This window comes from Stegodyphus dumicola, chromosome 3, assembly GCF_044657685.1.
Source record: "Stegodyphus dumicola isolate Sdum_Otavi_A_Nest chromosome 3, ASM4465768v1".
NCBI lineage: Eukaryota > Metazoa > Arthropoda > Arachnida > Araneae > Eresidae > Stegodyphus > Stegodyphus dumicola.
In genome coordinates this window covers 272,009,477-272,035,983 of record NC_140770.1, presented here as the reverse complement: position 1 = coordinate 272,035,983, position 26,507 = coordinate 272,009,477, and the positions used below count along the sequence as shown (strand labels likewise).

General features: G+C 33.6%; 1 protein-coding gene across 2 annotated transcripts in view; it reads right to left on the bottom strand.

Moving 5' to 3' along the window:
* The window catches only part of LOC118181714 (uncharacterized), a 307,120-nt gene that overhangs the window by 5,705 nt on the left and 274,908 nt on the right, over window positions 1-26,507 (bottom strand). For both annotated transcript variants that reach the window (XM_085814145.1, XM_085814146.1), the window contains exons 14-18: window positions 21,459-21,662; window positions 15,098-15,367; window positions 12,535-12,741; window positions 7,483-7,689; window positions 3,304-3,615 (exon numbers count right to left, since the gene is read on the bottom strand). In XM_085814145.1, the coding sequence (XP_085670271.1) occupies window positions 3,304-3,615; window positions 7,483-7,689; window positions 12,535-12,741; window positions 15,098-15,367; window positions 21,459-21,662 (1,200 nt within the window). The remainder of the gene's footprint in view (window positions 1-3,303; window positions 3,616-7,482; window positions 7,690-12,534; window positions 12,742-15,097; window positions 15,368-21,458; window positions 21,663-26,507) is intronic.

Genomic DNA, 26,507 nt, shown 5'->3' with positions numbered 1-26,507 from the left:
ATTCACTTCACCATAGCCTAATCCACTTGAGTAACATCGTAATAATGAACTTTTCGTTTTCGATAGAAACGGAAAGAAATTGGTAGCCGAAACAACTCGTTTCAACGATGTGCTCTTCGTATGTACCTGGGACATTTTGCAATGCCAGGAAAAATATTTTGTCTACCGCTCTACCTCTGAAATATCGCTGTAATTAATAACATCAAATGCTCTTTCTTGAGCGTTAAAGGAGGATGCATATCAATTGGCTATGTTAAAGTTGCATAAAAGGAACATAACAGTACTTTTGATGATTTATATTATGAGCTACTCACAATAACAATACCTTGCAACATCTTGCACAATATTTACGGTATCGTAAGCTAAGACTCCTCTCCATCGTCATTCTTCACACAACTGCATTTCCCCCATGATTTAGAGCAGCAAACGTATTTACGATTAGTCATTCTTGGTTGAATACTTCTGATTTAATATGAATAACTGTTTTGCAGTGATACATAAATCTAGACAACATGATGGGACAAACTGCACAACGTTAGGAGTTTGGGACAATGAGTCTTAGAGAATTGATTGTGGAGTCACCAGGATCCAAATTTAAACTTCAGATTACTGCATCTCTTGAGTAAATGGAAGGATTTGTCATATTTTCTACACCCTCTTCGTTTAAAAGCCGACGTGAGTGAAGGAAAACATAAGACTAGCAAACGGGCATCATCTAATGGCACCACATTCCAAATTCAAGATACTGGGCCAGTATAATCTTGAATAATGTAGGACTCCAATAACTAATTCCCATGGACACACACTGATCCAGCGATGCATGGGCATAGTTTCTATGCTGCTACAATGTAATTTGCCAGAAAAGAAGATGACGTGCCATTCATGAGTAAATTTGTATCATTGTTTGAGTAAAGCAAAAGCAACGGTAAATAGCAAAAGCATTCTGATCTTTCTCTGGTGGGTAAGATCTTCTGGAAATCTGAGAAAGAAATAGATTAATCTTGACATAGTTAGGAAAGGTACTGGAATATCGTAATAAGGTGGCACCTTTATTTTCATGAATACAAGAAAAAGAGATACTTGGACTTCTAGCTTTACGGGGAAATAGAACTGCACAGCATTTAGAGCCTTGTGTTTGCCAATAAGGCTGTCTCAACCAAAAGCTTTTTAATGCTGTAGAGTCATTAGGTTATTTTGGAGCATGAGCGGCGAAAACTTTGAAGTGCCTTTCCCGGGAGTCGATAGTTGGATCTCTCAAACACGCCTCAAATATGCTTCCAATTACTTTATTAGTTGCTTTATTAGATGTACTAATTATGTCCTTCTCATTGTTCTTAAGAACAGTGACACAGAAAGAACATGACGCATAGGTTCCAAGTTCTTCATCTTTCGCAATGCATGAGACTTTATGTAATCCATAAGAAGTTAATTGCACGCAGAAAGAAGGGAGAAAATACTTTATAATACAAAATTAGAAATTGTGAACAGCTTGATTCAAAATTGATTGGTAATTTCCTCTTTATCCATACGTGTCATTAATTAATCCATCATAATATATTTAGCTGCATTCTAAATCTCTCGTACCACTAAAAGAATTTATTGTTTCAGAAAATTCTAACAGTTTTAAATTAATCTGTACCATCAGCCAAAAATATATAAATAAAATAAAATAATAAAAAATGTTTCTCTGCCTCTTTAATATAAAAGTCTAAGAAAGGAAAATGTAATATTCAACAAAAGGAAGCAGATAGCCATAAATGGGATTTTTTTTCCTGGATCCATTCCTGCATGTCACTTCCATATATCTACTACATAGGGAGTCACATCGCAATTAATAATAGCACCTTGAATTGATCTTATGTTGAAGTTGGCCAGGATAACACTTCCAGTCCTTGAGTGGTTTTGGAAAGGCAGGGCCCCAGCCACGCATTTTGCCAACTGGTGCAGTTTATGCATATCGTAAATTCTGCTGTACAGTAATTCTCTAAATTAAAAAAAAATATTAAACGAACCTAAATTTTGCTGTCTAGTACCTCTCCTAAGTTTTACAATTTTGCTGATCTATGCTTCTCCGGATTTTAAAACTGTGTGTCCTACTTCATTCCTCTAATTTAAAATAATAATTAAAGCCTCAGTGTTGCCATACTTACATGGCATCTTACTAGATTTAAGCTGATGTTCAAAGAATCCGGAAATGTCCAAAATCCCGTGGATTCTCGATGTCGGATTTTGTATGATATCTGAGTTCATTTAAATGAATTTCATTCTAAAGGCTGAAAAATTAGGTAGTTTTTTTTCTTTACTAATTTGATTATGTCCTAGTTGCTATCTGATTTACCAACATTTTAAATTAAATTTATTTTTAATTAAAATTTTACGTTAGAAATTATACGCTATTTTAAATATATTCATTATGAATACTTATTGGATATCAAAAAAAAAAAAAAATTGCACTGATGAGAGTGTAATAAATACATTTTCTCTATAGCAGACCTTCGTTATAATGTACAGTACAAAGTCCGTAGTCCGGACGTCTATTATCCGGAATCATCTATAATCCGGACCTCAAAGCCACAACTTTATGTATGCGCGTAAAGAATGCCCACACATTACGCATGCGCGTAAAGAATGCGCATACATTACTCATGCGCGCGTTGAAAGAAATTTTTTAATAAAGTAAACAAATAAATATTAAGCTTTTTTTTGTAAAATTTGGTACCCTTTAGATCATGATTGCTCTTTATTTCATAAATTACGGTTTCATATTTTTAATTGTATAATTTCTGCGTGCCATATTACTGCATACCAGATTTAAATTGATGATCTATAATCCGGAAAAACCCCTAATCCAGAATCGCAGAAGTCCCGACGAGTCCGGATTACAGACTTCGAACTGTATTACCTTTCCGTAAGATCCTTATAACGAGTGTTGACTATACAGTTAGGCAGATTTTTCAGTACGCAAAGACTTAACAATCTAATTACGATTTTTCAATACGCAAAGATTTGCAAATCTAATTAAGATTTTTCAATACACAAAGATTTAGCAATCTAAGATTTTTCAATGCGCAAAGATTTAACAGTCTAATTAAGATTTTTCAATACGCAAAGATTTAGCAATCCAATTACCTGGAAAGTCTGGTGTATATCCTATCTCAATTTATTTCATGTATACTAGTAACCTGCTACGTATCAATGAATTCCCTATTTTATCTAGAGACAAACATAATTTTGATTAAATTAATAATTAAAGATTTTCTAACATAGCATTTGTTGACATTCAGATACATATTACATACTTACATTTTTCAGTCGTGGTTATTTGAGTAGTAGTAACATCATCGGGAATATTAGTTGTACTAATTATGTCCTCCTCATTGTTTTTTAGAACAGTGACACCGAAAGAACATGATGCATAGGTTTCAAGTTCGTCATCTTTCGCAGTGCATGAGACTTTATGTAATCCATAAGAAGTTAATTTTTCTGGTGCGCATGCCATGTTGGTTGGTGTTCCTCTGACAGTATTATATTCCGGTAAATGAAAGTCCACAGCGGACAGCTGTGTTAGCTGAATAACTTGGTCTTTACATCCCGAGTACAAGATGGGTGATTCAGCTTAAAAATAAAATGTTCAGGTTACATGCATAATCATACTTCGTCAAATCAAACAGAATACAGCTTTTGCTACCCATTTGGTAAAACGTTTTAAATGTTTGTGAAATCCCAATAACTATTCTATTAAATTTTTGCATCTAATAAGAAAACACTAGATTTAAAATATCAAAAACAAAAGATACTGGCATTTTATGACAGGGACATTTTTGGGACAAACATGAACAGCAATAGAACATGTGCCCATAAATGTCTTAAAGCATATAAAATATATAACGTTTTAAGTAAACTATTTACTGATAGGAAAACAGCAAAATTATTAAATTAATAATTAAAGTATAATTAACATTCTTAACCTTCAAAATATGTATGTTGAAAGTAGCAAAAGTATTGTGAATTGACCTCCATATTTCACTAGAAACATCACAAAAATAAATTTATATGCAGAAGACCAAGGTTTTGTATATAACGGAATAATATGGGTTAAAGTATCTGACGCTGAGTAAGAAAACTGCTGACTATATAATTTTTCTCATATGTAACAAGAATACCGGCCAGTTCCCTTTATCAGTCCTCTATGAAATCATCCCTTCTAAAGTAGATTGCTGTAGCACTGCTCGGGAATAATCAAATAGCCAATAAAACTTAAAAGTAAGTAATCAATTTTTACATAGGTATATTACATTTAGATATTACGTAAAACCATAAGGTATTTCTCCCGCCTTCTTAGCATGCATTCGTGGTGTAGTGGTCGGAACATTCGGTGCGTATTCGAGAGGTCCGTTGTTCGAGTCCCGGCGAGGGCATTGCTCATTTTTCATGACTCCTGTTTAAAAAAAATCCTAATGACTCTACAGTGGCGCCTGAAATAATAAAGGTGGTGGGTGATAATTATCCACACCAGGACTTGGCGATTGGGTCTTCTAATACCCATTCGCCCCCTAGAATATAAAAGGTATTTCTAAAGCTTACTTAGCATGCCCTCGTGGTGTAGTGGTCAGCACACTCGTCGCGTATTCGAGAGATCCGTGGACCGAGTCTTGGCGAAGGCATTTCTCATTTTTCATGTCTCCTGCTTCAAAAAATTCTAATGACTCTACAAAACAACATCTTCTCAAAAGAAATTCATTAACAGGAATATGTCTCAGAAAACGGGATGGACAAAGAATAGTGTTGCACGCATGTAGGTTCATAATAGATTGGGTGCTCACACGTCAGATATGTTGATAAAAATTATTTTTATCAAAAGAAACACTTCAGAGTCCAGAGGAACTTTCCACAAAAATAGTCGTAGAACTTTTCACAGTACCACACAATGCAATTAGAAGTTACACTTCAAGCTAGTAAGAACGTTAAACACAACGCAATTCAAAGAGCATCTAAAGAACGAAGCTTACCCGGAGATATCTCAGTACTCCGAACTCACGCTGAACAATAATTAACAACCGGCCAACCGGCCGCCGAGATATTTTTAGTACTTTCTGCTTCTTGAAATTATTGAAAGATACATGAGAGTCGAAGAAGGTTACAGTTGCATATGAAATCTTTTATAGTTTGTAAGGTTTATGTTAATTTTTCTAACAGTTAATTTTTAATTAAAAGTTACTTTCCTATCTGCCTGAATTTCAGCTTACAACTTTCGGCCAGAACGTATTTTCAGAATCGCGTTTGAATGCCTATGAGGAGAAGTATTTAACTGTGAAGTTCTACTGACTTCGTGAGAGAGCCAGAGATTCTGACTAGCGCACGTTCGCCTTTTCAGGCTACTCTCTCTCTTAAGCTATTATTACGCTCGACCGTACTTTGGGCCCTTGATAGCTTCGACGTTAATTAGAATTAAGGGGACAAATATGTAAAAATCTTGATAGCTTCGGCTATACTTTTTTTATTTTAGTCAAGTTTTAGTTCTTAGTTTCCTGAGTTCAAGCTCGAGTGGAAGCTTTATTGTAAAACTCCAAGAAAGGAGTCATCTGTTAAACATTATTTGGAATAATAAAGGTTAATTTAACCCTTATCCCGTTTTATTCTCTGTCTCACGATTTCAAGCGACTACTCGCTTATCAGTTCTTAAGGTTCCTCAATTTTAATCGTAACTTGAAAAGTACCCCAGGTTGGAATCTTACAAGTTATTCAATTACAATACCTATTACGGTAATACATGGACCGGACCCAAATGTGGCCAAGTTTGGCGACTTTTGGCGATTTCTCGCAAATTTAGTTGCCAAAAACCATCGCCAACTTGGCGATATCTCATCCAGTTAGCGAGATAACCATTTACTCAGTGTTAAACGGACTTACTCACGAATTCTTGTTTTTCCGGCACAGCATCGTCTCTTTAGATCTGAATGTTACGTTATACAGAGTAATGCAACAATTTCATATATCATTTCACTAAAATTATCTATATTTGCACAAAATTTGTGACAATAGAAAAAATCTAGCAGCAGAATTTATTATGCACAGTTGGCATGTTACCGTGGTGCAAAACAAAGTCTTTAGTTTATTTTTCGTCGTACCCTCTTTGCTGCTATGGATGGCATATTTATTAACACAAGCTGACTGCTAGTCCAAATTCCAGGTTGTAGATTTGTATTCCATATAAAGCTTGCCAGTTTGTGTGTATTCTTCCTTTCCTTCTTTTAGGTGAAATATCAGTCTAAACCTGTGGTGCAATATGGGCAGCGTTCTGGGGTGATGTGATGGCTAAATGATAGATGAGCACCATTCACAACAAAAATGCCTTTATATATAGATCTAATATTCAGGAAACTTAATGTTACATTTACAGCTTTACAAGAGGTTGCAAAAGATTTCAGTTTTTTATGTGGACCAGCATTAAAATTTTTGCCACTAATCCACCTGAAACAATTTGCAGCTGGCTTGGCTTTGAAATATAATACTGATTTAGATACTTCTGAATTAGTGCGTGAAGTAGAGAATTTCAAATATCAAACAGTGGAAGTATTTAAAAACAAACGATATGGATGTTCTTTAAATACTGAAAAAAATTACTGCACAATGCATATCCATATTACATTGAGGATTTTCTTAATAATTCCTGATACAACAGTTTCCTGCTCTTCATTTAGCAAAGTGAATATTGTGAAAGTGAACGTATATTCTTCTGTTGGACAAGAACGATTAATATTTCTATAATGGCAACTGAAGAAAATATTCCCAAACCATTAAATTATGATGATATAATAGATGTATTTGGAAATAGAAAAGCTAGAAAAATTGCTACGTAAAATTTGTTAAATTTAAGTTTTTACGATAACTATTATTTTGATTTTGTATAATACCTGCATTTTCCGATTTTTCCTCATTCAGTATGAATGAAAAATGTTTAAAAGATTTTCTACTTGTACCTACAAAAAACATTTATCTTACAGCAGATACAAAATCAGCAGATTTTACGTAACCTACACTAACAGCACTGCTAACCAGACACAAAATTTTGACAAAATCTCCAGATATTGTAACATCTAACTTAATTGACACTATGTTGCACAGAATATTTGGTTAAGATAACTCTCAGGGCAGAATTTACCATTGATAGTATTACTGTCACTTCTTATTTCTTATTTTCTTAACAAAATGTAGTTTGTAACAAAAGTAACACATAATCACATAGTACATAATTTAAATGCTACTTATTATTTTAAACCTTTTATATAGAAATCAATTTGGAAAGGATTTGCTTATAATTCACTTTAACGAAAAGGCCGTTTTTATTGTATCTTAAATCATTAGTCATAATTTATTTTACACTGTAAATTCAATCATACAAATTTCAATGATTTTAAACATTGAGAAACTTTAAAAGAATGCATAACTATTACAAAAGGCATAAAATATCTATTTGAATACCTTTAACACAATGAGGAATATTTGAAACATTCCATTCAGCATCCTCTTCACAAATTGCAGGTGTTAAGTACCTATGACTTGCAGGTATAACGTATCCTTCATCACAGGATATTTCACATAATGTTTTAAGGGGCAGAATTTTAGGTTCAGTAGAATTGCAGTGGACTATTCCATTCTGAACAATCCCCAGTTCCACACAACCTGTTGCTAGAGTAATAAAGAGATAATTAAACACAATGATAAATTTTTATCCATTGTTACCCATTGCAAAATAATGTAACTCATTAATTGGCATCTTAGAAATTATGTTACTATAAAAGTATTGTATACTAAAGAAACACTGATAATGTCAGATAATGTATAAATTAAATACTTGAATAATTCATCATGCTTGGTAATAATTTAATTTGTAATATAAACTGTAAACTATAAACCATTTTTTAAATATGAAAAACCTTTCCCATATTCTAGAAAGACTTTTTTTAAGTATTATAGCCATTTATTCAGTTATTTAGTCAGCAAACAACAGAAAAGCACATCAACAGGTTTTTATCATTTACTGTTCCCTATTTAGTGAATTTTAAATCTCCATAATAGATTCAGCCTCATTTTACACCCCCCCCCAGGATAACACAAAAAACATGCATGCCACAACCTCCATGAAAAGGTTAATGCACAAAATATGTTTCAAAGGAACTAAAATATCTTTGATAAAATGATTAAATAAAGAATTAGATCTCTTATTGAAGTCTCACAGGTATTCTTTTAATAGTAACAAGAGTTAAAATAATTATTTTAGTAATATCCAAATGAATATCTCCCCCCTCCCAAATGAAGCTTCACTCCTTCACTTGATCTTGCTATTAACGTTTTGTGGGTTGCCTTTATTTATTAAATATCATGTTTTCCGCATCAAAAGATTTTGTTCAACAGCAATATCACAAAATAATTTTAGAATTTCGATACACAACCTCGCGCGCTGGAGATAAAAACTTTTCCTTCCGTACAGTCTTGCTATTGCTCGCTTTGAAGTCGTCGAATTTGTTAATCAAAAATTCGTTAAAGGTTTACAACACATGAAATAATAAAACAAATTCCAAATCTGGGCTTCCAGATGCCCATTTTCGAGTGAACACGTACGTTATTCAAAATTGAATGGCTCTAGGTACTGTCGTTTTATCACAATGCGAGAAGCATATATACATTTATGCAGATTCTTCATTATTTAATTTTTTTAAATATAATGCAGGGCTGTAATATTTGGTGGCAGCAATTTGAAAAGTGAACTGACATTTGAAGCTTTCAGTGCAAAATGCCAAAGCGGAATTAATAGCCCTTCAGGGTTAATGCTGTTTGAGTTAATAAGAACGTTCTTTTTATGATTATTTATATTACATTAATTATTTATATTAATTTATATTATAAGAACCTAAACTCAACATTACAACTTTACTTCCATATGCTTTTAGTTAAAGAATGCTTAATTTTATTTAGCACTTTTTAATTAAAAGCATGCGGAATTTTAATTTAGAATTAGAGCAACAAAAATCAGCGTTATATTTGCAAATTTTGACAGGATTAGTTTCGATGGTTTTACTGAACCATCAGCCTCAGCATCCAAACTAGTCCTGTGAAAATTTGCAAATATAGATTTTTGTTATTTGACTTCTAAATTAATACTTGTTCGGCGTGTTATTTTACTTTAATCATGTGGAGTGCTTAATTAAATGCATGTGAAGTGTACTAAAGAGTGAAAAAAATTTATGCTGGATCTTTCCCCCCCCCCGCTTTTAATTAAACAGTGTGAAATTTCGCATGGAATAATGTAGTGGGAACACGTTAATTACAGGATTATAATATTGAAATATAAACAACTGCGTTTAATTATGCAAATAAATACAGATTAATAGCTCTTTAGTCTTTGAAGTGGCATGCAAATTAATAGTAATCTTCAGCAAACTTTGTACATCGCAACATCAATCATCGTATATGTTGGTATGCAGTTTCAATCTATAGGTTAAATAACAGTGTAGTTTATTAATTATATCATGTAGTTATTAATTATATCACGTCAGTTTAAAATAATTTATATTAAAAAGTCCCACAGAAGTGTAATAAAATATTGTGCATAATATTAAGTTATACAACTGAAGGTTAATTGATTAATAACTCGTAACGATAGTGCAGGTAGAAATTTTACCACCAGAGTGGTGCCTGAGTTTGCCACCTGGGGTGGTTCTTGAAATTGCAGCCCCCTTTGATATACAAACCAATAACAATATAAAAATATCAAAATGACATGTAGAGACATAAATGTTTTTGCTTGTTTGCTTGTTCAGAAAACCACCAAAGACATTATAGAAGTCTATTCGTTTGCTTGATTACGTAGAGAATAGATATTTCTTAAATGCAAAATATACCGTTGTAGTTCTTGAATACTTCCTTTATTTAGAACACGTTTCTCACAATTACCAACGCTTATAACAATTGCGAGGAAAGTTCAAACTAGTATCACAATATTTAGATCCCTGTTCTGGAGATTGTATTTATATTATAGAATAAACGGAAAAATTCAAAAGGACTGTCCTTCTATGTTTCTGTTTCGATTTTTTTTGGAAATAATAGAAAATACTCTCAGATGCCTTTTTCTTAAAAAAAACATCTTTGGTATTATTATCACCGTTATCGTAATTTCGTTATTATTTGTAGTTTGCATTCAAAAATTTTCCCGAAGTAAGAAAAAAATGTATAATAAACGCATATAGTTGTAATCACAAGGCGATTGCTTTCAGTACTTTAACTAAAAACAAAGTTCTTTTACTTTTCAATTTAATTCTGTATGACATTTTAGAATTTAATTATTCTTCACCTCAGTGATCCAACCAGTGCTTAAATTGCGCCCGAGCCCACTGGTGCCCGGCTCCGGTGCTTCTCAATTTTAAAGCTCTAAATAAGATGAGCTCCGGTACTTCTTTTTATAAAACTGAACCATAATTTAAATGGAGAAAAATTAGAATTCCTAGCGTTTTAGTTTAACAATAATCAAACTTTGCAATACTCTATTTCCCTAGAAATACGAACTCATGAGAACATGAAACTTTCAATTAAAGTGCCCTCACTCACATGCGGAAACCTTTCTCTTTAAGAAAGGCAATAAATTTGGGGGAATTTGTTTAGGAACGCGTAAATTTCTCGCCATGTCGTCGTATCTAGTCTATTGTTATTGATGCGTACAGTTAATTATCCTGCCAGAAAGGAAAATTTGTATTCTTAAATGTGCGTTAAGTGACAGCGAGTACAATAAGAGTGAAATACTGAGATAAACTGGTCAAGCACGTCCTATACACCGTCTTCCCTCAGTATCCACTAATTGGGGGGGCGGAAAGCGTAACCAGCAACTTTAAATTCAACCTTAGGAGTCAGATTCAGGACTCATCTTACACCTGACGTACATCTGCTTGATGTCTATAATTATATCAGCAGAGAGCCGTGATCAAAGAGAACGTTCTCTCTCACTACGATTCCCCTTATTTTTTGTTTCCACCCACTCATACCCTCATTCTGTTTCGCCCTGGAATTTTCATCAGCTATGCTTTAAATATATTTAATTTTTGTGACGATAAAAGAACTCCCCTTCTTATGATCAGAGCTTAAATTGGGCCGGAGCCCATCGGATCTCGGCTCTGGTGCTTCCTAGTTTTTGTAATAAATCATAATTCTAGCCGGAACGCACCGGAGCCCTGAATAAGAAGGCTGCGGCACTTCTTTTATGTAATTGAATAACAATTTCGGTAGAAATTTTATTTCGAAAATTTTAATTTAACAATAAAATTATAAAATTATTATAAATTAATAATATTATTAAATTTAAAATTAAAAAATAGAGTATAAAATTTCAATTTATCTCTTTACATTTTATTTAATTTTAATTATTTAATTACTTCAATCTTTAATTATTTCAATAAATAATAATTAATTATCTAATAATTATCAATTAAATTGTAATTAATTCGATAATAACTATTGATTAAATAACAATTTATAAACATTAATTAAACAGCTATTAATTAATTTGATAATAATTAACTATTTAATTTTAAAATTATTAATGAGTTTAATAGTCATTTTATTTATTTATTTATTCTTGTTCCTCTTTACTGAAGGTCTTCTTCCATAGGGCTCCAGCACTTCTACTCTTAGAAATTAAGCCCTGCACCTGACAAATTTGTACAAAATGTTTCACACAAATAAAAGGCCGTGCCTAAATTGGTCGGCCCACAGTTGGGGGCACACTGCCCTCCCAACTGTGCCACTAACGATCTACTGAGAATGCCACTGCAGTCTTCTTAACATACCAATGAATAAAATTAAACAAAACAGTAACCTTATTTTGGCAAAAAAGTCCATCTGCAAAAAATCTACCTCCCTCCAAAAGGTTTCTGTTTCTCCTAATTTTAAGCTTTGCTTGGAAATGTTTCTTTTCTTATTTGACGAAAGACTTAGCTAACAAGATGCATTTAGTTGAATCGTCTTCAAATAGAATTAAAAAATTAAATAACTGTATGCAAATATTGCCTTCAAAAGTATCAGAGAAGTATTTACCAGTTCTTAATACACCCTCTTGTTGCAGCTATTTCTCAAACAATTTTTTGGAGTTCTAATTATTTGCACGTTTTCAAACATTATGTTTAAACAACACATATAAAACAAAAAATATCTATCATCCTATGCATAATTAAAGTATCTTTTAAGTAAGAAACTTTTTCATCAAAAAAATCAATTTAAGAAGTATTTGTTCATAACTTAGTTAATAAGAAAGTTTATCATGTTTTACAAATACATTTACACAATTTACATTTTTACATTTACACAGTTACAATTTTTAAATTTAATCAGTTAAATAAGAAATGTATCATATTTTAAATTATTAATCAAAATTCTAGTTACAATGCAGATGAAACAGTACATGTTTGAATAAAGTAAACATTGGGGTACTGTAAGAGAAATGAAGCATTTTTTTATCAGGGATAAATGTAAAATTTGTTTGAATACCTTTAACACAGTGAGGAACATTTGAAACATTCCATTCAGCATTCTCTTCACAAATTGCAGGTGTTAAGTGTGTTTGACTTGCAGGTATAACATATCCTTCGTCACAAGATATCTCACATAATGTTTTGAAAGGTAGAATTTTAGATTCAGTTGAATTGCAGTGGACAATTCCATTTTCGACTATTCCGAGTTCCACACAACCTATTTCTAAAATATATGGAGATTTCATTAATTCTTGATAATTTTTCATTTATTATTACTATCGCAAATTAATGATTGGTGACTTTATATTATTACAAAGCATGATATATGAAGTAACTACTTATATATACAAACTCTAAAAAAATACAGTTTCTTAATGTACAAAATAAGTAATAGAAGAAATAAACTTTTATTATTTCTTCTGAAGTGTCATAGGACAATTTCAGTCACAAAAGAAGTAAAATAATTGCACTCGTTAATACAATAATAATTATAATAATATTAATATATAATAATTATAATATTATAATTAATATTATTATAATAATGTAACCATTTCTTTAACATAAACTGTTGGACTAACTGTGACAACAAGGTTGCCCTCTGGTGAGTATCCAGAGAAGTACTTCAGTAAAAGCCAAGTGTCCCACTTGATAGGTTGTACCAGACTCTGGCTCTGTAATTTTCTTATAAAGTTAAATGTAATGTCCGTGTGTAACTTAAAACTGTTAATAAATACTTGTTACACTATACAGGACTCTTCTATGACCCTACTTGAAGCGATCCCTCATAATAATACATAATAATCCTATATAATAATCCTTTTACTCACTGAAGCATTATCTTTCTCTTTGTCTTTCTGCAAAAGAAGGCCCAACTTTCTGCAATCCATTTTGCATATAAAACGTCATTTATAATTACGGTCAAGACCATTATTTTTGTAATTATTAGAAACCGAAAATCAAACCTAATAATAGCATTCACATTCCATAAATTAAACTTATTTCCATATAAGTTTTTATGAAATATTTAATGGGGACATATTATTGATTAAAAGTGTAGTAGTCATCAAGGGTATTTTTCTTATTGATTTTGGTATGCAATGCCAACCAATAGATAAAATTATGTCATTTGCTAATGATAGCAAGTGTAATCAGGCACCAACAGTAAAAAGCAGCCACCACGCAATGAAGTTGCTTTCTACATTCCCATATACTCTTTTTAAGCTTTAAATCCTTGCGGGTGATGCAGAATTTAACTAAAACTCTACCGATTTCGACGGCTAACAGGTACAGATCCCTCTTTGCCAGGAGCAAAAATTGTATGCCTCTAGAAATCGATAGAGTTTAAATTAAAATCTACACATAATCTGGTACTAAAGTATACCAGTAAACTTTGGTTTTAGTCTTTTAAACCTTTGTGTGAAGACCCACTTTTCAAGCTATATAAATGATACAATATTTTAATGAAAGCTTAAAACTAACTTGAAAAATACGTAATTTTTAATATATAAAAAATAAATATCCCTTATGGAAACAGCCTTTTTTTACTATAAGAGTTCTAGAAGTTCTAGGGAGGACATATACAGTGTTACTTTCTGTTATCCAAAGCTTTCAAAAATTTTACAAAATCCTGTATTATTACAAACACAATTACATTGCACAAAATTCGATATAAAAAACATAGTTCCTACTTTAATTGGTTTGGTTTACGTGATTATGACAACGCCTCGAGGGCTATCTGCCTAAGGTAAGGGATCCCTTTGTGGAGGACTTTCTAAGGGAAAATGGCTGGTATACACAGTGCACATGGTGAAAACCATGAAAGTGCCCATGCAGCCAGCCCGTTCGCGAAATTCGAATCTCGGACTGAACTACCAGTGTTCAGCGACTTTACCGCTCGGCTGCTATTGGGGTTCTGCTTTAATAGAAACTTGCATGCTTTACACAATGTATACTATTCACACTTCCGTAGTAGCAAATTCTCAAAAACTACTGAGGATGTTTTATAATAACAGATAAACTCTGATTTTAGTACAAAAACTTCCAAGGTTTCTTTAGCTTGGCATCAAAGAGACTATATTTGAAGTAATTCTGTTAAATTTATCTCAAGATTATCAATGAATTTTCATGTCCAAAAATTCTTAATCTTTTCATATATCAAACAAATGTCTTTATTTATTTATTTGTATAAGTAATGATAATTTTTATGGATTGCTCAAGTTATTTTCTTATTATAATAGCAGTGAGCATCAGATGTTTCCGTTATACATTTTGACATTACCATTAATTAGTTAATATGAATGGAAAAAAATTACGAAACAGAATGACAAAAGCAAAATTTTTTAATCAAATGAATGATTCATTTAGAACAACAATATACTCAAAAGTCAATTTTTAATTCCCTTGAGTAATGAAAATTAAATTATTAAAAATGTAATAACTATTTAAAAATATAAGAAAAACCGAATTTTCATAGTATTGTTTAGGATATAGAATGATGCATTATTGCATTTAAATTCCAAAGAAATATTGAATTATATCACACGATCATACTCGGTGTTTAGAAAGTTATTTTTTACCTTCTCTATCCAACTCAGTCTCTTCATTTGGATTTTGTACATCAAGCTGAAAAATACAGGAAGAAGAGGCTCTCGATTGTGGATTCAAAGCAATGCATGTAATATTATATACTCCATAACTGGTAATATTTGAAGGATCACATTCAATGTCTAGATCAACCCCATTTGAAGATACAAATTCTGGCTGAGGCACATTAAATCTGCTCAGGTCTTCCACACTTACAACACCATTTAGACAGGAACCTTCTTTTGGAACTGGAGGTATATGAGCTGCAAGATAAATCATTTATGAGCACATTTTTGTCAAAATACAGTGAAAAAGAAAACAGTTGACTTTTTGATACATAAAAATGAATAAACTTCCAGCTATTATTACTCTGTTTTACACTCACATACGAAATAGAAGAACTATAAGCTTACTTTCAATCACATTCCAACAGACCACTTACATGCATTTTGTTCGTAGCAGTCATGTGATGGCTTTCACGTATCAGAACATGGCATATCATGTGAATCTGTCACAATTTAAGAGGGGAAAAACGAGAAGCCAGAAAGAATCTCGTAATATCACCTTGCAGTCAACACTGGCCATAGAGTTAGAGATAATATAGGTTAATTAAGTAAAAAAATGTTTGACATCACCTAATTAAATATGATTTCTGTAAAACTTATGATACATTGGTTTTCATAAATTAAGGGAAAATCACAAAAATAGCGATAACTCCCTCAAAAATAAGCCAAACCGTGTAAAATTTCAATATGTTGCCAAGTAAGACTAACTGAGTAAAACTGCGATATGCAAATTAGTGGCGCTGCTTTCGGAATACGTCATCTGCGAGGAACATAAAAGTCCATGTTTGAGAACAAGCCCACATATTTCACTGTGACATCAGAAATCTGAGATAGCCAATTCGTAACAATGACCTCCAGGCATCATTTGCCTGCAGAAACTGCGAGGAGAGCCATAGGGAGACTAGAGGCAGGACAAAGTCAAACAGAAACGGCCAGATGGCTGAATGTGAGTCCTTCTGTGGTTCATAGACTTTGGAGGCAATTCAAACCACTGATTCGGCATCTAGAAGGTTCAGCCAAGAACGGCTAACTGCTACGGCGAGCGCCGATGACCGATATTTGACATTATGTGCACGCAGGAATAGAACCGCTACTCCGACTCTACTTAGATCCTCCCTTGCTGCAGCCACCTAAAGGTTGGTGTCAACGTCAACTGTGCGTAGAAGGCTTCAAGAAGGCGGTCTGTATGCGAGGCGACCAGCCATTTGTGTACCGCTCACGTAACGCCATAGGAGGGACCGTTTTCAGTGAGCACGACAACATGTCCACTGGACGCTTGATCAATGGATGGCTGTTCGCTTTACTGATGAGTTCAGGTTTAGTCTAAAAAGCAATAGTAGGCGTTATTTGATATGGAGAGAACCTAGAACCCGTTATCATCCGTCAAACATCCGTGAAAGAGATGCATACGGAAGGGGCAGTGTCTGTGTTTGGGGTGGCATCTCTTTGGGTGGATGCACAGACCTCGATGTCTTTCCAAGGGGAACCGTGAATGCCCATATTTATAGAGATGTCCTTGATGCTTATGTGCGCCCATATGCAGGGGCAATAGGTGATGCTTTCCTGTTACAGGACGACAACGCAAGACCACACAGGGCTCGCATCGCAGACGATTATCTTCAACAGGAAACAATTATGCGCATGGAGTGGCTAGCTCAATCCCCGGACTTGAATCCTATCGAGCACGTTTGGGATGCTTTAGGGAGACGTCTAGACTGCTCTCAGTCTGCTGCGCTTGCAACTACTTTGCAAGAGCAATGGCTCTCGCTTCCTATGGAACTGATAGACCGCATAATTGAAAGCATCACACATCGCTGTATGTGCTTCTAGAGGCGATCATATTCCATATTGAAGGTACTTTTCCTATAGCAAACTGACACCTTACATTTGTTCATTTTATACATGTGCTAGTCTCTATACTACCATATTTCTTTGGTAATTTCTTTTTATGTTATTTGATACCTTACTATGTGCTGTATATTGTGGGTAAGTTTCCTTAAATTATACATGCAACGTTTTCAGTAATCCTGATTTTTGTGATTTTTCCTTAATTTATGATAACCAGTGTAGTATAACTGCAAGCAGAGGCGTACAGAGCTAAAATTCACTTAGAGCTGAAAAGGTACAGAAATTGTTCCATATCCAAGCTTTGACTGAATAAAAAAGAATGTTCTTCATGTTTCATGATCCTCATAGGCAAAAGTATTTTCACATTCTTTGAAGTTTCTGCTAGGGTTAAAATGCGTCAGAATGCAGCATAAAAAATATCTAGGCATCCAGAAAGAAATCTAGGATTTCCATGGATTTTATAGATTAGAGAAATTCACAAACTTGACAGCAGCAGTTAAACTTAGCTTTACAAATCTTAAGGATGGCAATAGTTAAATATCTCCTTTAATCATTTATATTTCCTAGCCAGTCACTTATTAACCCTTAGCACTCCGTTGGTTCCGCTACGGAGTCGTCCGTCATTTGTTCCGTAACTTCGTAGGCTAGGCTGCGAAGCCCAATGTTTTTAGCATGATTAGGCTTAAGATCTTACGGAATCGTCGGCGTTGGCAGTTGTTATCTGTAGTTAAAACGGGCTCAGTCTCGCTATTGTTACGATTGAAACATTATTTGACCTATTTTATGGTTAGAAACATGGATAAAAATAATTATTGTGAGGAGAATATGGAATTCAGTGATAGTGAAGATGCGTTTGATTTTTCATTGTTAGAAGATATTGCGGAAGACAATGTTGATTCTAATTCTGAAACTTCAAGTAGTGGTTCCGAAATTATACTACCAAAGAGACGACGGATGGTAGTTATTGAAAGTGAAAGCGAAGAGTCGCCGGAAGACTTAGATGAATGGCACGATGTCACGGAAGAATTATATATTGCGGATAGAATACATTTTAGTGTATCGCCATTTGGAAACGTGGCGTGCGGTGGAAGAGGATGCGTTTTGGGCTTTTATTGGAGTTGTTATCAATATGGGTACGATACCCCTGGCGAATATGCAGGATTATTGGTCAGTTAAGAAGAATAGTCACATGCCTTTCTTTGGTAAAATATTTACAAGAAAGAAATTTGTGCAGATATTCTGGATGCTGCATTCCGCTGCGAAAATGTGCCGGAGTTGCTGGTAGGCAGTGGTACAAAAACGTGCGGAGCGCTAAGGGTTAAAACAATTGGCAAGTTGTAATTCATCAAGCTGCATAGTATTAAGATTACATCATCACATAACATCAGTATAAGAAAAGGCATGCCACAATATTTTCTAAGGTGTAGATTTATATACTTTCACTTCAACAGAAGGAAGATATATTTGAATTTTAACAGAAACATTATCTGTAAATAATGAATTATATATTTCAAAGAGATAATGATTAGAAACCTTTCGCCCATGCATTTGGTCTCAGTGTATGATAGAAATTATTCTCTTCCCTGTCACCAGTTGTGAATACCTAATTTAAAAGTCTGTGCAAAATCACTTGAAACTACCTACCACTCAACAGTACTGAAGAAATTCACTCTAAGAAGGAGAAAAAAATATTTTTGTATTTCCTAGGCTCTTACCTAAAAATTATGTAAAACAATCTCCTACAGGCATGCTTTCAAGCATTTCAATGCAATAGTTCCCATTGCAACGTCGTCTGAAAGGTGGGTTTGAAGTGATTCTTATTGCCCGTCTTTTTAAGTGAACTTTGATTTGCATGATCTTGATACAACTTGCTCTGGGGAAAGCATGACCAGTTAGGCCATAAATCTCTTTTCATTTTCACCCCATTCTGAAGGCTAGAAATCACAAAACGACGAGTTTCTCTTGGAGGTAATAGACTTTGCCACATTTAAATCCAAGGAGTGTGTCTTGTTGCTGATTCATCGCGATATTTTTTCAAATCAACGAGTCGTTTGAGCGCGAAGAGTAAAGTGGCTAAATTAGGATAAACTAACATCATTCTCAAAACAGCTTGAGGCAACATATGAATGAGTAGAAGGTTGGTTTACTCTGTAATCACTCATTTAATGAGCAGTTAATTAATAAGCATCCATGAATTTTTATACATACATAATTGATGCATGAGATAAATATTCTATAAACCAGTAGAATGTAATTTCAAAATGCTTATAACTGATTTCTGAAATAATCAAATGAAGCGTTAAATGAATATGAGATAATTCATTACATTCATTTGCAAAACCACATTTTAAACCTAACATATGAAAATATTCAATAAAAAAAACAAATTCTACTTTATTACATTTTATTATTTGAAAGTTGTGTTTTTCTTCTTCAGTAATTAGTTTCAACAGCACAGAGGAAGAGAATAAATTAAACACTATTAATTTGTTAGTGTTTTTAATTATATTAAGTTATTACAGCCCAAAGTCTGAAATACGGATGACCAATGTCTGGATCACAAGTAACATTTTTTTCTTCACAAAGTCTAGGAATCCAGTAAAAGCAGGTGTGCCTATAAAAGGGATTTTTCTCCTGACCAAATGATATTTCTGTATGTCACTTTCACACTCTTATGGGCTAGGCATTCACAACATGGCTAATAACATTAGATTGATTCAGTTGTTATTAGCAATGTGTGTTTATATGACCACACATTTAGCCCTTAAGCTGTTGGAAGGGGGCAGTATTTTTCTGTCTGATCTAAAAAACAAGACTCCGAGACAATTATCTGCAATAAGATTTTGCTCATAATGTTTTTCGTTTGTTGGCATGGCAGCATGCAAGACAGAAAAAATTAGATTCCAAAAGACCTAAGTTCAATTAACACAGCGCATTTCTATTAATTTTCTGATTTGAAGCAGCTTATTCTTTTGTTACATCTGTTATTAGTCCTATAAAATTCCCATTTTTTGTAAATGATAAAACGCCCATTTTATTTTTTCCGAAAAATATACGTCCATCAATCAGCTAATGGGTATCGGAATTTTGTGCAGACTGAAATGCAGATATAAAATAGCTTTTAAAAAAAAGATACTGATGCAAGACCATCCAAAACGTTCAGAAATATTTGTGAAGGACTCGGTAGCGTTCATACCGAAATTTGACTTGGTAGTACAATGACGTACTGCATGAATGCACGCCAGCTCGTGCCGCATTCGTGTACTAATCAGCTGCCATTTCGAGTGTGACAGTGATATGGATCGGTGGAGTTCACAGCATCGTTCCTTTGTTGTTGAAAGTCATTTCAAGAATAACTACTCTGTTATTGCTACCCAGCATCTATTTCGGCAACATTTCAACTTGAAACGTCATGGGAAAGATTCGGATGGGAGGACCATTGCTACAGACATTTCCAAGTACAGTAATTTCCCGTTTAATTTCCCGCCCCAAAGGAAGACGCGCAGACGTCTTCCTTTGGGCCCACCTGAAGCAAGAAGTTTTCCGAACACGTTGTGCCACCAATTCTGAGTTGAAGGATCGCATCCGAACTGCCATCTTCAGTGTCCCAGGGAATACGTTACGTCGAGTTATGGCAAGCTTCCAACGCCGTATAGATGAATGTGTTGTGCAGAGGAGGCATCATTTGACAGGCATCCTATTCAAAAAGTAATCCACGCAATGGACAATGACTTACACATTAGTAAATGGCATACCTTTAACTAATCATTGAAATAAGAATGTAATAAATAAATTGCAGTTACCGCCTTATGGTGTGTTTTTAGTATCCTACTATGAACGCTGCCGCACCCTGTACATAAAATCTAATGAGTGGGGTTGTAAGATCATAGGATCTGCAGATATGTCTTTTAAAAAATACATGACATAATTAATAACCAGCTACCTAATTTTATGATGATGATGATGAGAGCTAAGCAACTGAAGATTTTGGGACATCCCAAGAAAAAGCAAAATTTTCCGAATCGCGTTTGCCCTTCATGTAGTGGCGATTTAAAAAAAATCTTCTTTTATTCAAAATCCTCTTTCTTAAAGAGTTATTAATAAAGATGTTTTTGATTATTTCTGCATGTCATCTTACTAAATTAAACTGATGATATAAAATCCATAAATTTCTGAAACTCTGAATCACTGAAGTTCCAACAATTCCGAACTGCTATTTTGTACTGTATTTGAATATACAGACTTAGCCAAAACAAGAATTTAAAAGCCATTATTACTTTTGAGCAGTAAAAGAAATCGGAAAAATGAATGAAATGATTCATTCCAGGTTAGTACGAAAGAACTTTAGAGAAAAAGTTGATCATTATACTACTTCTGCAATACTAAGATAGAAAACTATGAATTTAGTACGATTTCAGTAGTATTTACATTAAATACTTACGAATACAAATAGGAGATACTGTACTGTTCCAGCTTCCGTAGTAAGTACATAGTTTTGTGGCGTACGAAAGTAAACTTGTTGGAATGACATAACCTTCATCACATTCATAATTGCACAAGGCTCCAACTTTAGGAACACTATCTGTCTCACTATCACACTTGATAGAACCAAGCAAAATGGGCTCTAATGGCGGACATTCTGCGTCTGGTAATACAAAATGTATTATAATTAGCGATTTTGATATGATTTCTGCAATACATTTTAAACAACTTTATAAAAGAATTAAAAAAAGACAAAGAAAAGTATAATTTGTATTTTAAAGAACAAAATTCTTTAAAATTTATAAAAAATACATAAATAATACTACTCAGCAACTGTTATGTAGAGAAATTACCGGATAGCGTTATAAAAATTAGGTGAATGATTTTATGATTTATGGAAATTTAAATTTTATTTTGATTCTGAATTATTTAATTTAAGGTTTTAATTTTGGGGAAAAACAGATGCTTCTGGAAATATTATTTATTTTAAATGAATATTATTTATTTTCTTTTATTTGCAAATCTTGTACAAAACTTTGATTCATTGTGAAAAAGCAGGGAAAGGGAGGCAATTTTCGCCAAGTCATGATTTCGCGCGCTTTAGAATGGTCTCGAAAAATTTTTTCTTCTCTATATAACATTGGTGCCGTGACCTCTACTTAGTGAAGGATCGAATCAGTAACTGATTTTGTGAATTTATTTATTTCGTATAACTTACTGTTTTAAGAAGGTGTTAAATTTTAGGTGCTAGGATTAATTAGAGTTTTTGATTTGTGTTTGCTTATTTGTTAATACGAGAGTGATAAAGTTTGAAAATGTGTGTGAATTTCAGGAATTTTGGACTTTAACGTTAGGCACACAGAATTGAACTTTAAAGTTAGGAAAAATATATATTTTTAATGTAGGAGAATAGATACTGTATATTTTTACTGTAGAAAATCCTTGAGTGTTTTCTGGATGTATACTTTTGATTTCTGATTTCTGATACAAGATGGAAAATGAATTATTTCACGATAATCCTATGCTATTTGTGTATCCTTGTAACAAGTTTCGAGTGCTTGTCGGTAAAAACTGGACTCATTTTTTGAGCACTTCTAAGAGAAAGAGATTAAAGACTCTAATTATTTTACTGAATGAGACAAGCCATAGCTATGCGTAGCTAGAAATTTTTTTTGTGTGTGTTTTTGCTAATTATTTAACCTAGAATCTTGTGAAATGTATAATTGTGAGGGGTAACGTTAGAGAAATTTTGATTTTTTTGACTTAATTGAATAATATTTTGTGAAATGTATGTAATGTTTTCATGATTCTCTAGCGTAGTATATTATTGCGTTTTGATTTACAATGTTTTGTTATAATTCCAGTATATTGTGTAATGTGTTAGAAAATTTAATTTAGTATTGAGCAAGGAATTTTATAAGTTCTGAAGGCATAATAATACAAATGAATGAGTTAAAAACAAAATTGAAGGTTGTTTTGCAATTGCAAAATTCTGTTTTAAAGTGAACATGTGTTAGATTTGAATTTTTGCCTGAGATCAGCAATAGTGATGTTTGGTTATTTAATTTTTTTGTATTGCATTCATCAGCTTGAGTGAAGTTCTAATTAGTTTAATGAGTCAGAGTAATTGAGATTAGTTATCTTCTGAGTTTTAAGTTTGTGAAAAGTTGTCAGGTGAGAATTGTTTAAACAGTAGAAATTTAGTCTTGTGAATTGTAGAAAGTGAATTTTAATGAGAATTTTGGTGACAACGGGAATTTGGTTTGTGGAAATTTTTAGATAAGTTTGAGAAGATTAGTTACTTTTGCTCTGTACTCATGAGCGGGAATTTTCTGTTGATTACAAGTAGTTTGTCTTGAATTTGCTAGTTAATCGTAATAGATGTGATTTGAGGTACTGAATTTTCTTTCTTGGTTGGACTTGTTGCGGAATTTGGGGTCAATTCTTGTTTTGGTTTGACTTATTAGTATCAAGATAGTTGTATCAAGTTTGTGTGTTGTTTTCTGGTGGTTTCTGCCAAGGTCCGTAAAATGTAAGTTCTCTGATGTTTAGTTTCTGTGGAAGAATTGAGATTTCTGTGGTCTTAGGAAAATAGAAGAATTTGAGTTATGGATTTCATTTGTGTGATTTTTAGGGATTTTTTGAATTATGAGTTATGAGTATTTTTTTTTAGTTTAGCACTTTTGAGAACTTTGCATTTGTTGCTTGCAGTTAGGTCTTGCGTGAAGTTGTAATGTCCTGAAAGCTCGTTTTCTTGTAAATACTTGCACTTCATGGTGGCACTTGACCTCTTACACCGGGGGCAAACAGGAACTTGTTATCTGAGAAATCTATTGTTGTATCTCTTTCATGGTGTTGGTTCAGGATTGTAACGTTTCAGTCGGCGCACTTTTCTTTCCGAGATAAGAGATCTTATGTTCTCTTTCAACGTGTCTGGAGGTTTGCTTGATACGTAAAGTTTGAGTCTGTCATTTATAATACAGCGCTTTTCTCAGCTTACATGGACGCGGTAAAGAGTTACTTTGTTTCTTTTGTTTGGGTGGAGGTGTTGCTGAAGGCTGCTACTTAGGTTACTATACAACGTTTTGGAAGAGTCTGATGCAAAATAGATCTCAGTTTTTGCCTAAATTGGGGGGTTTGTTTTGAACACTTTGTTGATTTGTGATATTTTATTTAGTGTTCTAGTAACGTGCTTCAGTCCAGCTTTGATTGATTTCTTTGACTAGTTGAAATTTTTTTTGTGGATCTAATGGATTTTTAGAATTACTGGATTTTTTTTTTTTGGTGTTGTCTTACTAAGGGGACTTAAGTTTGGTGTTGTTACTCACTAGTGTTTACCGTGTGGTTTGAAATTTTTAGCGGCACTTCACTCTTGCTGGTTGATTTTTTTTTGGCTTGATTTGAATTACAGTGAAATATTTTTGACTTGATATGGTTTAACGTAATGATTAGGTGTGTATTGGTTTAGGTATTGCAGTTTAAAATTTTTTTTTTAAGTATCACTGATCTCATTGCTCATTTGAATTATGTACGAAATTTTTACAGTTTAATTGTATTTTCATTTTATGTGTATCTTGGTAGTATATAGTTTGACTTTTTCAGTTTGACCAAACGTTATTTTGTATATGCATTAGGTTGTATTATTATTATTATTTTTTGTGTGTGTATTGGATAAAATTCTAATTGGTATTTGCACAGCGTATTCGTTATGCTATTTTCGGAATTGATTTTGGTTGAATTGAATTTTTGGACAATCACGTTTTCCTTCTTTCTGATCTTTGTGTGGGGTATTTTCGGCTGGTTCCGAGGTTCCTTGTGTTGTAACGTTCCTTTCTTTTCTAATGCTTGGCCCTGATCAGGCCGCTTCTGTTCTTAGACGTGATTGTTTGGGATTCATTCCTGGAAGTTAGTCAATTTCGTAGTACTTAAGGGGGTCTTTACTCCTTTTTTTGAATACGTTCATGTGACATATTTTATTTGGAATTGTTTGAATTATTAGTGTGTTTATTTTCTCAGGAATATATTTTATGTATCTGCGGCGCGTTAATTATCTTATTGATTGATCTTAGACATATTTTGTTTGTGATTAGCGCCTTATTTTTATTTTTATTTTTGTATATGTTCTGAGTATTTCTAGGTTTAATTAAGTGATTTAATTGATGTTTTTGATTAATTATTTTTGATGATCTTCCTTGAGTATTTTAATTAGTAATTGCTTTGATTAATCTTGTTGTTTTACTTGCACATTTTGGACTTGAAATTTAATGTGTCAGTAACGTCACTGTTACCAAGGAGTCGTGTGAAATATTGTTACATTATGTTATCCTTTAGCCTTATTGCACAGTATGAGTCATGGTATTTCAAGAAGTGTCTGTCTGCTAAATTTTGGTAAACCAAAATTTAATTCCTTAGGGGAAAGGAATGTTATGTAGAGAAATTACCGGATAGCGTTATAAAAATTAGGTGAATGATTTTATGATTTATGGAAATTTAAATTTTATTTTGATTCTGAATTATTTAATTTAAGGTTTTAATTTTGGGGAAAAACAGATGCTTCTGGAAATATTATTTAGTTTAAATGAATATTATTTATTTTCTTTTATTTGCAAATCTTGTACAAAACTTTGATTCATTGTGAAAAAGCAGGGAAAGGGAGGCAATTTTCGCCAAGTCATGATTTCGCGCGCTTTAGAATGTTCGAGAAAGAATTTTCATTGTTAGTTGACCTTAAGAGAGGAAAGTACGTGACGGAAAGGTCAAAGGTTGCTACTTGTCTTTCAATGTAAGTCATTCAGGTTTTTGGCGATTGAGGGTCCGGTTGTTGGCTAAGTGAAGAAGGGCGCGCATGCGCGATCACCCTTTTTTTCCGCATTCTGGGGTTGAAAACGAAGATTTTGCCATAATTAAGGGGGCGATAAGTGAAGCCATAGTGGGAGCCCGTTTGGTGAAGGAGAAGGAAATTTGAGTTGGACACACTTACTTTTGGCTGACTCTCGGACTGACTCGCTGAGTTTTGGGCTTGCTGGACAAAATGTAAGTGACTCCGAGAGGTGTTTTCCGGCGGGGAGCGGCAAATATGCTCCCCGGCCGCGTTAGGTTAAGAGGCGAGACACACTTACTCTTGGACTCGCTTAGGCACTCACGCTTGGATTCGCTGACTTTCGGGTTTGCTGGTCTTGTGGACGTTGCTCTTGAAAACTGGCTTGAAGAAAATTGGAGTTGGATTCTCTCCCTTACTGACTGGTGGGTGGAATTTACTTGGGTCGTTACTCGTGGAGCTTGCTCTGGGGATGAGTAAGAACAGGCGAGCTGAAATGGCCTAGGAAAAAAAACGTTTCTGACCTGAGCCTGAAAACCCTCTTCCTTGCGGCGTGCTGGTAAAGAGGCGAAATTTGAACGAGTTACCTGCGTGTGGACATAGGACTTTCAGGACCAAGCGGATAACCGCCCTGGGCAGCAGTGCTCCAGTTTCTGTTCTACAGTAGTGAAGTGGAGTCTACATTTTTAG